The following is a 15,363-nucleotide window of genomic DNA, read 5'->3' as shown; positions in this document are numbered from 1 at the left end:
GAAACGAGACAGAGGTTTAAGAGGGCAGCAATCCACAGCACTAAGGGCCAGCTAGACTGTTACCTCAGTGCCTGTGGCCTCAGAGGGCCAAAGGTCCAGCCTGCAGGGGGGCTGACTTCTCCTGCTGTAAAGGCCAACAGGCAGGGAAAAGGGAGAGGGCAGGGGGAGCTTGAGCGGGGCTCTTTCAAACAGCTGGGGAATGAAAAAGGCGGTTCAAAAGCTTACATAAATATAGGACAAAAACACAACAGCAACTGAGTCATCAAATTCAGTCTCTGTTGACTCAGTATTCCAATTCCAGCGTTTGAAATTTCAGGCACTCATTCTCAAACACAGTCCAGGCAGCCATAAAGGTCCATCTGTCTGGCTGTGATCAGTGAGCCCTGGGTGATGATGTGTGTGACTGAGCAGTATGTGATCTTTGAGCTCTCTTTGTGCCAGGGGCAGGGGGACATATGGCACCTGCTGCTTGAACATGTGGTAATGATGGTGAGCATGTGAGTATGTACACACAAAAACCAGTGGCAGATTGTGGGCGTTACAATAAATGATAAGACAAGAGCAGTTTCCCCCCTCATTGAGCAACAGCCCATTGAGGATATAATCAACATAATTCACGACCCATCTCTTGCGTTACCTCCAATTCAGCGGCAATTTTATCCTCCTCACGATCCTCCTTGTCCCCAGAGGCGAGTGTGGGGGGTGTAGATGCAGGACGAGGGTTCTCAGAAACAGCCCTCCTCAATTTCACATGAGGCTTCTGGATTTCATTCTCTTCAGATTCGGACTTCTGCACAAACAAAAAAAAAGAAGACTTGAAATGTAAATTGCCGATTTCCCTCTTTTGAAAAGGGGCAAACTACTCTGACATTTACATGGGAAGAGACGGAAGATTCTCGTGAGTGCATTTCAAAACTGTGTTCTTGTGATTTTTCCTCTGTCTTACTTTTATACTTTTGCCAGGAATGAGGGTCTCTCCACTGCGGCTGGTAACGCATGGAGAGGAGGGGAAACTGCGTCTAGGTGGTGGAGGGGGAGGCGACTTGGAGGGTTTCTCTGTGCGATACCGTGGTACTGTCAGCTCGTCTGCAAAGACATGTCATTCAGGGTTCTTAAAGGAAGGCGTGACACATTTAACGTGATTTACTAACATGCTAAGAGGCATTTAAAGGCATTTTGTGTAAAATATGTGTAAGGCTGAATGCTTTGCCAAGTGGCATAAGAAACTTACTTTTTTCTTTATGTACATTATGTATCAGAAGTTAATTCATTTTTTCATAATGTGTTTAAATTTATAGAGCCCGGTCTTGAGAAAATCTAATAACCTTCAGGGTTGTTAAACTATTTTCTACCTAATCGGATAATTTTTTTTAAAAATGCATGAAAAACAAAACGGTTAATCTTAGCTCTTGATAAGTCGGCAGAATCAAAAAGCATGCTTTTCTTTGACAATAATGTATGAGAATGATGCGGACTAAACTGAACTCTCCATCTTACCAGAGCCACGCCTGTATAGTCCCTCTTTCCCAGAAAGCTTGTGCTGGGGCTTGCTGACGCGGTGCTCTGGGGTTCCTGCCCCAGACTGGGGGTTCTGGGAGGTTGGCGTGTTGGAGGAAGGCTTGATCTGCTTGGCAGCAAACTCTAAGTCTGGAATAGCTTTCATTAGCTCAGCCTGCGTCTCCTCCAGCAACCGGTTAATGTCTTGGGCACTGTACTGGGTCAGACTGGCACGCTTCTCTTCCCAGTCCCGCTCAGCTGCCTGTGAAGCACAGAGGGGGAATCTATCACTTTATAAACAAACAGCCAATGTGGATCTGCAGCATTGTTGCAACTTTGTTTGAGTCTTAATCCGAACTACGAGGGGAGGAAAAGGTAGAGAAATCCTTCTTACCAGTCGGACTTCCACGGATAAAGCTTTGTCAGCAGCAGCGCGGCGTTCCAGCTCCTCCAGGGCTTTGCCCTTGTGGGGAACAGGAGGATGATTGTCCTTGTGAGGGCCAGACGGGTTCCCATGGCCACGGCTGAGGCTTGAGTGGGGGCTCCAGTTGGACAGGCTGTTGCCTCCAAGGTCACTGATGGTGAGCGGAGAGCTGGTGGGGATGTCAAAGTCTGAAAACTTTCGCAAGTCATCGTTGTGCTTTGATGAAGGATTAGAAAAGTCCTCCTGCTTCTTCCACACCCCCTCATTTGCCTGTCTGGTAAGACATGAAAGTTGAATTCATTATTTATGCCTGAAATGCAACACAAATTAAAATATGAATAAACCATGAATAGAAAACAAAATGTTGCTGGATACCAAAAAAACAAAAATACCGTTAAAATTATAGACAAACAAATGCTGAAGGGCAGACACCATAAAATGAACAGATCCTAATTCAGGACAGATTTCTGTGAGCTTCAACAATAAATATATAATTATCCACAGTCAAAGGGCCTGTCAGTCTCCATTATGTTCTGCTGACAATTAAAAAATAAGGTGTGAAAACATCATTTCTTTAGCAGAGGTACAAAGAGAAAGACCTTCCTTGAAATAATGAGGGATTTTAGTTTCAGCTAATGATGGATATGAAAGTGCCACAGACAGATAAATGCTTTCCCATCAGACTCTGGGAAAATTTCATTTGAACTTTATTTACACTCAGCACCTTTGTATGTCTTTCTTTTACTTAAATCTTAAACTAAAAGATGCTGATGTATGGTGAGTCTCGTCTGAGGCATGTTCATACTTGCGCATGGTGGCCAGGGTGTCCGTTATAGTCTTGCATCGTTTCAAAAGGGCGTCGAGCCTGTGTGGCTCTTCTTTCAGGAATTTGACGGCCTCCACCTCCACTCTGAGCACCACCCGCATCTTACTCTGCAGGCCTGGGAACTGATCTGTAAGGGACAGAAGAGGAGGGGGCAAACATGTGCCCTCACTCTGATCAGTCCTACTTGTCAAAGATGTTAAAAGCCTTTTGTGTTAAACATTAAACAAAACATTTTCGAACAGTGTTAATGGTCACGGAATTCATTAAGACAATGAGCAGTCTGAGCAATCTCACAGCGATTAAACGTTTGACGGACTTGCTGTGGATGACTAAAGATAATCATCGCCTTGGTGAGTAATTAGTGCATTATAAACTGTCTGCCACAGTAGAAGACTGTGTTTTTCTGTGTTGTGCCTTTGCACAGAATGAGGAATGTGCCAGCATGACTCACTTTTCAGCTCTGTGAGTGTTTCTCCCAGCTTTCTCAGAAGAGCCGACTTCTCCTCCAGCTCCTGCACCGTCACCAGCTTGTGGTTGACAGACGACTCCTTCTGGATCTCCTCCACCGACTTCTCCAGGTCGCTGAGAAGGAACAGACAGAAGGCTGAACACCAGTGATTCCTCTGATATACTTAATTTAAAATATATATATATATATATTTATTTCAGAACTATGCTATTTGAGCTTCAGGAACATTTCTGCCAATAAAGTGTCTCTCAATCAACGGCTAGATCACTGTGAACTGCTCTGGACAGCTGAACCGGAGGAGTATGGACAAGTATTGAAAAGTCTCATTTAACAACTGAAGGGAGAAGTGGAGAAGTATAACCACATATCATAGTTTGTCCATTTTTAATGAATCAGTTTCATAACATTTCATTTAAATCTGCCTGGAGTCATGTAATGAAGGAAAGTTACATGTATAATTAAACAAAATAAATGGGCAATTGGCCAGGCTGAATAATAGACATTGATTAGCTGAGATCATCTAACGGTTCAACCAATTAGGGCCCCAATCAAAGTGTCGCTTAGAGGGATTCAGGAGCTCTCGTGAAACTCACAGAGAAATCCAGGGATCATTACAGCGACGGACATTTCCATACTTCTGACGGGGAGCAAGTTATCAGATTATTAAATCACAAGGTAGCTCTCTGTTCTTGGTTTGGAAGTCTCTTCAATTAGACGCAGCGCCATCTCGCTTCTGCCATCTTAATAAGCATCTTGCTCGATGCCAGGGCTTAATTACAGTTACATTTTCACCCTTCACTGCGTCAACCTGTGAGTCATCTCATTAAAAAGAGATATACACATTTTTGACATGTTTCAGGCATTTATGAAAATTTGTGATTAAACATGACATGTCAACATATATTCAATACACTGACCAATTAGCCTCCAACATTATAGCGTTGAATGATACTAATACATATGATTATGTTGCAGATTCATTTTTGTGAATCTAAAGAGATAAATCTTCAACTTGGGTTGAGGTTTGGGGATTTCATTAACCAACACCGTTCCAAAATCAGTGTTTTGGTCTTGTACTGACTGGAGCTGCTGGATGATGAGCTCCTCCTCGTTCAGATACTTGAGTCTCTCCTCCTCCACCAGGAGGCGCTGTCTCTGCAGAGGATCCTCCTGCTTCCTCAGGGCGTCAGCCACGCGCACGTTCAGCTCTGCCTCTGTCCGTTTCAGCAGAGTTCGAACTGAATCCTGGTTCTCCAGCTGCAAGCACACATTCACACACAGAGCTTGGGTGTTGAAAACTGCTAGACGTTGGCATTGCAGCATAATAACAGGACAAGGAGGACAAGAATTCAACGCTTGAGGCTTTTTAAAATAGATATTAGGGGTCTGCAGCAACTGGACTTTGTGTTCTGTGTGGCCTTGATAACTTCTTTGCCATGTTATGACACTATAACATTTTTCTCTTATTAGTTTTTTTTAGCCTGCTGTAAGCAGCAAGCAGCTTCCTCAATGATGTGTGAGCGTGTGTATCAGCTATGCATATAACATTTCCCTTAACACAGAAAGCCGGGAAGCCCCGAGGAAAACGAAGGATGTCCATGACAGAGGCACTGAGCGTGAACTCGGCTCCCTCTCATTGTTATGAATGGAATATTCAACAGGAGTGCTGCATGTAATACAACTCCCTGAGATGAAAGCACCTGGTAAGCAAGAAACATTAATTATTGATAAGCCTTATGTTCCAGGAAGTGTAACAAGACAACTATATTCCTAATCCTAACACTCTAAAATGATCTTGAATGTCCCATTACGCTTCCAGTAATGACAAAAGGGTTATGAAAAACACCTTTTTTAGAAAAGATACATTTATGTGGAAAATACATTCTTCATGTATTTGTCTTTCAGCCCTGTGTTACCTCTCTCACTGCTGTCTCTCCTGTACACTACGCTCTGTATAATTCATGAGCCGCATGTAAAATTTAAGCTGCCAGCCATCGCCCTGGGTAACAATGCGGGTGCGGGTTCCAGAGGTCACACTTGGGCAAACTTACAGGTAAATAGCAAATTGTCCTCAGAGCCCTTACAGCACAGCCTCTTGTTTGGAGGTCTGTCTCACTGTTTAGCTAGTTCAAGGAGCCCCTGTCAATGCTGTCAAGGAACAAACACAAGCACTGCATGCCTATCATCTGTCACTCCAATTACTCCTTCTTTCTCCTTTCCCCTGTGAGAGACTTGAATCGTCTTCTCTGCAGCTGAAAGCCCGTATCTCATCTTTCTGACGCCTCCTACAGTAACCATGGCATCATCTGCACGAGAGATAAATGAAAGAAATCAGGAGCTACATTTCTGTTAGCCCCCTTCCGTGTGGCATATCTTTTCATTCTGCATCCAAAAAGACATTCAGTATCTCTGTGAAATACCTTACAATGTGTACAGAGCTTTCATCTTCACTACTCCTGTTTTATTATTAATCCCCAAAAGATACAAAGCCCTCAATGTGTCATGCAGGACAGTTCTGTGAACCTGGATGTGTGATATGTGGTACTGGAGTGAAGATCAAATAAACATCAAAGCAACACATCCTGCATACATTTGTTGTATAGTGTACAGTATGAATTCCACATCATAGCAATGCAATAGAACTGCTGCATGTCAAAAAAGGAAATACTTCCAATAATTGGGGCTAATCAAGACATTTTCTACACATTAAGGGCAATCTCTAGAACTCTGCAGCTGGAGCGAACCAGATGTGCACTGCATGAATAGGTCTTAGATTCTGTGTGACTTGCATGTTAACAGAGAAACAGGAGACTAATCGAGATGATACCATTTGCTTTACTGAAAATGGTTGGATTTCTTATCAAGTTATAGGCACACAATGGTCCCAGTTACTCTGTACAATCCAGTGTCAACACTGTTAACTGTTTCTATTGTACTAGGAATTGTATAAAGAAGATAATGACTCACAGTAAGGGCGGCAAATAAGGGGGGATAAAGGGGAAAGCTTTCTGCTGACCCATGGAAAAACACGGTTCATTCTAATTTTAAACACAATGAGCAACTTAATTTTAAACCTTAATACTCACCATTTACTTATAAAGCAACAAAAACACACATTTTATTCATTGTTCCTTCAGTAAAATGTAGCCTGTTTCAAAATGTAAAGCCCCTCTTCTTGAAATGATAGGATCCTTTTTTTTTTTTTTGTAATGTATAGCCATCCAGAAACTGCACAAAGTTATGATGCCAGAAAAGAAGAAGAAGGAGAAAAAGGAGGGAACTGGCAAGGGCATTTTACTCCAACAAGAACATGTTAACAATCTTATTTCAGTCAGCTCCAAAAGATTGGGAGCAAGGGAGAGGGAGCTAATGTAGGCTAGGAGGCTAGCGCTAACACCGCTGTTCGAATATGCATATGCTGATTTAAATCATATCCTTGGAGTGCCCATTTACTTGACCTTTCAGAGGCCCGGTCATTTCTGTGGGCGGGTTCGCTCACAGTTAATTTCCATTACTTACAGAAACGTAGCCTTTTATTTTTAGAGATGTAAAATGTTTTAGACGTTTTTTTATTATAGTTTCACAAAACTAGTTTGTTTTTCTAAAAGTTGATGTAGATGGCAGTCTGTGTTGTGCCTTTATTAACCTGACTCATTAGTCTGCACACTGTGACGCTCATGCACTCTTCCTCATATACAATAAAAGCACTGAAACAAGATCGGGTATGTATTATATGTTATATATCAGCCCTAATGAGTTTGAAATAGTTTGAGAGGACATATTCTTCAAAAAACATCAGATAAAGATCTTCTTTTTTTATTTTTATCTTTTTTTTTTACAATGGATGAACTCCATACCTGTGTCTTCCTTAGCTGCGTGAGCTGTTTGCGCAGATCAGTGGCGTTTTGCTGCAGGCCTTGCAGGTGGAGTTGCATCTGAAAGCGGCTGACGCTGTTAGTAGGTGGTGGTGGCATCAGTGCTAGCGGAGCTGATGGTGTATGAGCTGCCAATCACAGAGCGGGACATGGGGGGTCAAAAGCAGGTCATTGGGAAACAAATTGGTTAGTTCGCTGGGCTGTGCTCTGGTGGGAATTGCAGTCAGCCAGCATGAAACGCAGTACAAACAGTTTACACGCACACAGCAGTAAGGACCAAAGAAAAATACATATAGAAAATCCGGTGCATTTACACATACACACACTGCAACAAATACAGTGTGTGAATGCAAAACCTACCATAGTCACAAAACTCTTCAAGCCCACCAGGAGAAATGTGAGCTCATGCTATTAGTAACCGATACAGAAGTGCAATTAGTCTATTAAGAAGTGACACACAGGGGGATAACCATGCTCTTATCTTCAAACAGAGCTTTGTGAGTATGGCTAATACGGCTAGCTCTTCCCACACACATATGCCTCCTGAACACACACCCCTACACTCATACACATTTAAAGGAGAGCATTGTGTGTGACAGAGCAACCCCTCTGAAATTCCCAAAGGAAAAAACCAAGCAGAAATTCAAAAGGTAGAAACAGAGACAGGACGAGAGCGGGGGGGTGGGGGTGCTCCGCTCTCTGGGAAACCAGCCAGGAATAAAAAACGTGACGAAAGACACCGCCAGCTACCCAGCAACACCACACACCCATACAGAGAGCAGAGAGCTATGAGAGATGTCTGAGAAATAAAAAAGGGTGATAGAGTAGGAGATGGCAACTACCTTTCTTCTTCAGCCGTCCAGCTGGAATATAGAGAGAGTGAGCCAGTTACCGAGGAATTAATGAGATGGTGAGAGAGACAACTGGCGAGAGAAGTCTTAAAAGTTTATGTTCACAAATGATGACCCTGAAAAGCATTTTTATTGACTACAGCAGAGAGAATGACTGAGGTGATGGCCTTTTCTCTTGGCAAAGTATACATTAGTGATAAAGGGTAGGTGTCCTTGCACTTCCCTGTGAAGGTCTGGCTATTGAAAAGCAGCATGTGTACCAAAATGGTGCTAAAAACAAATATGGACTGAGGAGGGAAAAAAAGGATCAGCAGTGATGAGAGGAATTCCAGGAAGATAAAAGGTTTTATTAAGAATAACTTCAGTGTAAATCAAATGTTCTTTCAGTATTTCAGGAGCTCTTTGCTGAAAAATAGGTTAAAGTATAAGTCAGATGTTTCAAGAAAGACGCTTTAACATCAATCTTTATGCATCTTGTTAGGAGTTAGTCAAAAGCAGAAATATAAGCCTTCCAAATACTTCAAAGCTGTCTGTCTTATTACCTCGCCAAGAGGGTAATGTTAACAGTCATTTATATTTGGAGCTGTTGAAAGGTGTTAAAGAAACAAACTGTTCGAGGGTACAGTTATTTTTATTTTTGATAGAGCTTGGGCAGCGTGTCTTGTTGCTTACAGGAGTTGTGCGTAGTGAATCTTAAAATGCCTCCTCCGTACCTCTCGACGGACTCTTGACTGAGTAGGGCAATACTCAGGGGTCTTTTTCAGACGTTGAATTGTACTGTGTTGTTTTAATGTCTGGAAATGGCTTCTAATTTAATTATATGAAAAAGTGGATCCAATTAGCCTTTTTTTTTTTTTTTTATAGCTCTGAAACGGTAAATGAGTTATTCTGAATTAAACTCTTTTACTTCAGCTGGCAGAAAAAAGACACAAACAGTGACAGTGAAACAGAAACGAGAAGGAGAGATGAAAGACGCACATGTGTCCACTGAGTTTCTTCACTCCGACTTTTTTGGTTACAACCAACTTTGTCGCCTTTGCCTATTTGGTTCTGAAATGGTTGGGCTGGTTTGAGAACTGAAAACTTTGTCTTTGTCTGCTTGAAAGCACATACTGGTAATCAAACACAGACCTACCCCAGTAATGCTTTACACCATTCATGTGATTTCACCATTAATGTACTTTAAAAGCTGAACTTTTATTGGATCCAGCTGCTGATTTTGAATTCATTAGGCGCTCTATAAATAAAGAAATCTGCGATAATTAATTCAGGGCACATGTTCATCCAAGTCTCATGGTATTGGTAACCATGGTAACCTAATTGTGCATCAGTAGGTATCCCAATCAACCAGACAAATGAAAAGGCTGCAAAAGCTGCAGTCTATTGTTCTGGTCTCTAACTGTATGTATGTTGGTAGTTCTTTGAATTCATAACATGTGAGTGAAACAGAGAGCCGGCAGAATCCGGATCACAAATATCTCCTTTTTGCCGGCCTCCATTTGTTATATTGTATTGAATGGTTGATTTGTATTCTAATAATGCTCATGGTCTAATTATGTCTTTGTTAGCTTCTTGTGTCACATAAAAAGCATTAAGGTGCAGTGTGACTTGCTGTCAGTCACCTCAGGGGCGCTAATGATGTGTTCATGATGCAGGATTTCAGCAACAACAACTTAAATCACTGACTCAGAATCTCTTCACTAAATCTTCAGTTTTAATAAATACACCATAAACCATAATCATTGGTTGTTGGAGATCATTTTTCAAAGGTTGAAAGAAAATGTTAAACTGTAGGAATTTAGGAATGTAGGCAGGACAGCAGAGTTAGTAAAATAAAGGCAAGTGATTAACAGTCCAGTAGACGGGTCAGAGAATAAGCTACTATACTCACGTCCAGTGGCCGAGCCGTCGCTGTTGGTTTCGGTCTTCTCGCTGGAAGAGAAAGGTAATGGCCGTGAGAACTCCGTCCCTTGGTCCGGTGGGCAGCCGGCCATCATGCAGAGACGCAGCAGGCCGCATCTGAGGATCAACGGCCACAGGGCAAGGACATTACAGTGCTAACGCTAAAAGAACTACTTCTGGACACTATCAGACTGATTCTATTAACAAGTGCTCTTGTTAATGAGGCCCTATTGGTGCAGATAACAATGTTCCATTTAAATGAGGGAATCTACTGCAAAGCTATCTTGCACATCTCTATGTATCAGTGCATAAATCAATAGCACTGTTCCCAGCAGCGTGTTTAGTGGACTATACCTTTGCTGTGCTCACACATAATAGTGAACCGCTTCACTGCTATGGTGCTGATAATGGCCCTGATAATAGCCTGCTCCTGTTCCTGTCGATAATGCTGCGGATGTGTCGGAGCTGTAGCAGTATCTGGGGGGTTTAGAGGGTTAATGGGGTATAATGGAGAGTCTTACGTGCTGTCACTGTCTGGTGCCCTGGTCAGCACACTCTGGACGAGACCAGTAAGGCTGGCTATCTGCTTCTCCATTGCCTCCATACGCTCCAGACGTTGATCCCTGCAGAGGTAAAGGCCACAGAGAAGCAGTCAAATTGAAGAATAAAAAATGTTCAACACAGCCCTGTAGAGTTATCAAAAAAGGGTTAACAGTACCTGTAAACTTGCAAATACTTTATATCAAGTTATAATCAAATCAAAATGCATCCCAAAAACGGCAGACTTAAAGACATAATATTCTGTTGATTATTGTTATTACTAATTTGTGGGAGTGGTTCAATCACATTTTTTATATGTGTACAAAACAACAACCAATCTGGTTTAGTCTCCGAAAATGTTTCATGTGAAATGACCAGATTTTTTAAAAGTGGTTTAAAATATTGTGTTCATGGAGAACTCACCCACTGCATCCTAAGCTGAATGTAAAAATGAGGGTTGTCAGGACCAGTTTTAAGCAGTACAACACAGACCAATTATACTCACCTGCTGCTGTCAGAGTCTTGTCCAGACATCGAGGAGCCAAAGCCAGGCGTAGCCCTTCCACCCTCCCCAGGTCCGGCTGTAAGACATAGCGGTTCGGAACCAGAGCTGGGCCTTGACTTTGGGCTCTCCACAAACACGGAGGAGGAGGCGGAGTCCTTGCGGAAGGACTGCCTGACCGGTGAAGCTCTGCTAGGTGAGCTGGAGTATGAGTCCCTGTCCCTCAGCTGCATGTCAGGGATTTTCTGCGGGGATGAGGGAGGCATGCGGAAACCCATGCCCAGTGTGGCTGAGGAGTACGTGTCGGAGTAAAGCGAACCTCCAGGTTTGTAGAGGGAGTCCTCCAGGTCCCCTTGAAGAGCTGCAGCCGAGTAGGTGCTCAGTGAGCGCACAGAGCCACGGCGGTACAGGCCACTGGAAACAGGGAAGCTAAAAGGGTCTCCAAGTGCGGCTAGCGACTGGGTAGAGGCGATGCTGAGGCGGCCCTCGTGCATCAGGCTGTAGGGATCAGCATACAGTCCCTCGTTCTTCATCAGGGCCATGTTTTTTGCAGAAACTTCTTCATCAGGCTTGACATCGCGGCGCTCTAGGATGGCGCTGGGTGAGGGAGACAGGCCAACATTGGCACTATGTCCAGCGGGGGGATGATGGGGATGTCGCTGCTGTTCATGCTGAGAATGAGACCCGGCCAAGGATGGAGGACGGCCCCCGCTGTAGGAGAGACGTGAGCGGGACGGGGAGCCAGAGGATGCTGAGCCTGACGAGGACGGGAGAGTGTTGAGGCGGCGAGTAGGGGAGGAGTCACGGGAGGAGTACACCATATCCCTCTGAAAAGAAAAAAAAACAGGGATGGTGGTAACCATGGAGATCTACAGATGAAAGCACTGTGTTTCCTATATGTCAGTTTGACGTGAAGACAAATGAGATGTGACTGACAGCAGACAGGCTGTCACAGTCCACTGACGCCAAAAAAAGAGGAAGTTCTCAGAGGCCAATTACTCGTGCCGTTGCAGATTTGGCTTCAGAAAATGTTCTTGTTTATTTTTCATTCAGTCCGCTTCAGAAGAAATCATTCACTGTGTCGAGCAGAATTGGAAAGATTTCAGGAGATAACACCCCTAGTTCCAACACAGTTATCGTGTATATCTTTTCTGTTTTTTACACTTACTTTTAGGTCAAACACTACATTACAATATTATTCTATTTCATTAAGTGGTGACAGGATGCAGCACAACTGAATAGCCGTCAAACATTTTCAGTCAGCTTTCGTTTTCATCGACCTGCATTTCATGGCAGACCATCATTACATTGTTAGAAGTGCTGTGATACTTTAAAAAAAAAAAATCCATATCGGCCTTGGTTTTCAACTCTTTGTTTCTAAAATCATCCTTGTCTTTTTATTTTCAGTTGCTTCTCAGCGTCTGAGCTGACCTCGTCATGGTTACATGAAACACATACTAAACATGACAAAGGAATTTGTGCGGCTGAGCAATTTAATGCCCATGGACAAATGTACATACATGACGTATACTGACACATTCTGTTCTTTGTGAACACAGGAGTTGAAATGGCTACTGAAGACATCACAAAAATATGCACAGGAGCCAGATCTGAGACACTTTTCTAAAATGCAGACGGTGTCTCCAACGGATCAAATGAAGGGGTGGACTTAAAAGATGATTGGTTACTTGGATTATTCTTTCCTTTATCCAATAACATGTTACTGAAATGCTTTTCAGATTTTCTTTTACCGAGCTGACTTTGAGTACTATATCTGATATCTGCTCTGCGGTTCAGCAAGGTGGAAAGCGCTTTCCGGTTGGCCTTGACTGCTTTGTACAAGCAGGCACAAACAAGCAGCTGAGCATGACTAACAAATAATACATGCAGCAGAGTACATGCACACACAATATGCACAGCAATAATTGCTGTTTTCCGCCGCCTGTTTGTATGGTTAATAGCAGTCGACTTCTCTGTATTGTGTGAATAATGCAGATGGTAAGCGGGGTTTTGTGTAAAATAATTAAACAAAAAATGTCTCCCTCAGGCATCCTTGATCATCACTGAAGCAGAAATAGCTTCGGATGTTAAAATATGCCCGTTTCACAGAGGAACATTCTTCTCTGGTGTCTGCTCGGCAACAGATGGCCTACTTGAAGATAAGAAAACGACTTTTCCAGGAGGAATACCTGTTAAATTGCTAACCCATATATTGGAACATCCCGTCAAAGTTACAATCAAATGTAAAAAAAAAAAACACTATTAACTTTCTAAAGAAGCATGCTAATCTTCTTTATGTAGACGCACATAGTTGTTGCTGTTCTCAGTGACAGCTCAGTTGTCAAACATCTGATCCAGAAAGAGATATCAGACTTGATTCTTTCTCTTAAATAACAACAGTTCACCCTTTTCATCCCCAATCCCCCCGCTCCCTTCTCCTCACCCTCAGGTCTCCATTAGCCAGGTGTGGAGCAGCAGGGTAGGAAGCGTAGATCGGCTCTTTGCGGTATATCTTGATGATGCTTCGGTCCTGGATGTCCCGGACGTCCTCGAGCTCGTAGAAAACGTTGCGCGCCTCATCTTTGATTAAAATGGCCGTGTTGGGCGACTTCAGCATACCTGCTGTTAGCTTCTGAGGGAACATGTGCACGATGAGAGCGTGCAGCGTGTCCAGGCTGCTCAGCTCGTGGGTGATGTGCACTCGACGTGTCTCATCTCCATACTGGAGGAACAGCACACCTGAAGAATGGGAGAGTCAATCAGAGGGGGGGGGGATGACTTTGCTGAGGATAGAAAGAATGGCTAGAAAATCCAGTAGCATCGTTTGAAAAATATTGTGTTGTAAATCATGACCAAAAGGTTCTGCCAAACCACTCATTTCTCTCTTGATGTGAGAATAAGACTGTGGTAGCTTTGTGTGGATTCATAATTAGGCTCCAATAGTGCATGTTTAAGGCCGGTTGATATTTTTCTTCCAATACTGGAGTGTGACTAAAATGTCACCTCTTATCGATTAATAGGCCATGAACATGAACAACGATTGAAAAATAGCCCCTTTCATGGAAAACTTTGTGCTATTGTATAGGTAAAAGTGAGTCTGATGCCTGACTAACCTGAAAATTCATCTTCATACACGGCGAGACAAACAAAAACAAGAAAGAAAGCAAAGAAGAGCCAGTGATTAAAAATCAAGCAAAGTTGAGTGAGATATTACGGACGAGTGTGGGAGAGAAGAAAACAGAGAGAGTGGTTAGTGAAGGAGAGAGACTGGAGCTTCGCTGTTTTTATTCTGCCTGAACTCATCAGTCAATGCCACTTTAGTTTTACAGCCACTGTCTTATCTCAGTGTAGGTGATGTAACACCACACCTTGGTCTTTATGAGTCTGGGCCAGCCTCACACTAATCCTCTCTGCACTCCTGAGGCCCCTTTGTAGTAAACTTGCCCTCGACTCTGTTGTTTACTCTGAGAAGTACTCAGACACAATCCCTCCTGTATGATTAGGGCTAGTAAACATACTTAAATACCTGGATTAATAAAGTATAACAATAACTTGCACATTTAAACTCAACATAAAACTCTAGCTGAAGTAGATACTGTATATTTGTATCCACAATTTTCATGGATGTGTCATGAATATATTATGTCCAGACTCAAAGGAAATTAACTTATTATCATTTTTCCAAGCATTTAAGAAAGAGTTTTCAGCAGAGAACTCTACTTTAGAGTTTTTATAGCAGTGAAACTTGAGGAATCTGAAACTTTTATGATTAATGAGTTGAGAGTGTTACTCTTGCTCCTGTACTCTGTAAGCACATCCATCTATTTAAGCAGCTACACGAGGTAAACTGACAACTGCAAATCTGCCTTTATTCCAACCAGCATGTTGTGACAGCACCTTCCAGCAGAGCATCAAATCCGTACCTGGAGATCGTAGCTTATTCTGGCTGGCGGAGCGGGACAGTGGCAGGCTCTGGCGAAATCGGTTCATCCGGTTGAATCCAATGGGGATGTCGGCTTCCGACATGGTCTCCAGGGATTCAGCGGAGGCGAAGGAGAGCTTGGCGGCCTGGTCCGCAAGCCCAGACTGGGTAGACTGGGAATGCCGTGGACTGCGGCTCTGCAGGAAGGGAGGAAACACAATCATCTACTGAAAGGGGAAATCAAGGCGGAGAGAATGGATTGGACGGGGACGATGGAATGAGACCAACCAGAAAAGACAGTGAGCACACAATGAGACATTACACAATGAACCACATAACAAGATTAAAAAGGCCTTGACAATGGTTTAGTCACCAGCCATTCACTAGGATTTACTAGTGTCACAGTATCTGACTTCAGTTGAATGCTGCAGCAGAAAAACACAATAAAAGTTGTTCCCGAATCACACAGGACTCCAGGGAGCCAGCTTTCATGAATCACCTTTGGTGGTAGGAAGCAAAATTAAGCTTCAAATTGTGCTCCAGCTTAGCATAAGT

General features: G+C 43.1%; 1 protein-coding gene across 2 annotated transcripts in view; it reads right to left on the bottom strand.

Annotated features, from left to right (window-relative positions):
- Positions 1–15,363, bottom strand: part of srcin1a (SRC kinase signaling inhibitor 1a) — a 38,674-nt gene that overhangs the window by 9,017 nt on the left and 14,294 nt on the right. For both annotated transcript variants that reach the window (XM_061065814.1, XM_061065815.1), the window contains exons 4-17: positions 14,810–15,005; positions 13,330–13,625; positions 10,890–11,713; positions 10,366–10,467; positions 9,834–9,961; positions 7,934–7,954; positions 7,074–7,219; positions 4,298–4,473; positions 3,199–3,329; positions 2,727–2,874; positions 1,892–2,195; positions 1,498–1,759; positions 947–1,086; positions 638–790 (exon numbers count right to left, since the gene is read on the bottom strand). In XM_061065814.1, the coding sequence (XP_060921797.1) occupies positions 638–790; positions 947–1,086; positions 1,498–1,759; positions 1,892–2,195; positions 2,727–2,874; positions 3,199–3,329; positions 4,298–4,473; positions 7,074–7,219; positions 7,934–7,954; positions 9,834–9,961; positions 10,366–10,467; positions 10,890–11,713; positions 13,330–13,625; positions 14,810–15,005 (3,027 nt within the window). The remainder of the gene's footprint in view (positions 1–637; positions 791–946; positions 1,087–1,497; positions 1,760–1,891; positions 2,196–2,726; positions 2,875–3,198; positions 3,330–4,297; positions 4,474–7,073; positions 7,220–7,933; positions 7,955–9,833; positions 9,962–10,365; positions 10,468–10,889; positions 11,714–13,329; positions 13,626–14,809; positions 15,006–15,363) is intronic.

Source organism: Labrus mixtus, chromosome 20 (genome assembly GCF_963584025.1).
Source record: "Labrus mixtus chromosome 20, fLabMix1.1, whole genome shotgun sequence".
In the NCBI taxonomy this organism is placed as follows: Eukaryota; Metazoa; Chordata; class Actinopteri; order Labriformes; family Labridae; genus Labrus; species Labrus mixtus.
The sequence above is the reverse complement of the archived record's forward strand: the minus strand, read 5'-3'. Positions and strand labels throughout refer to the sequence as shown.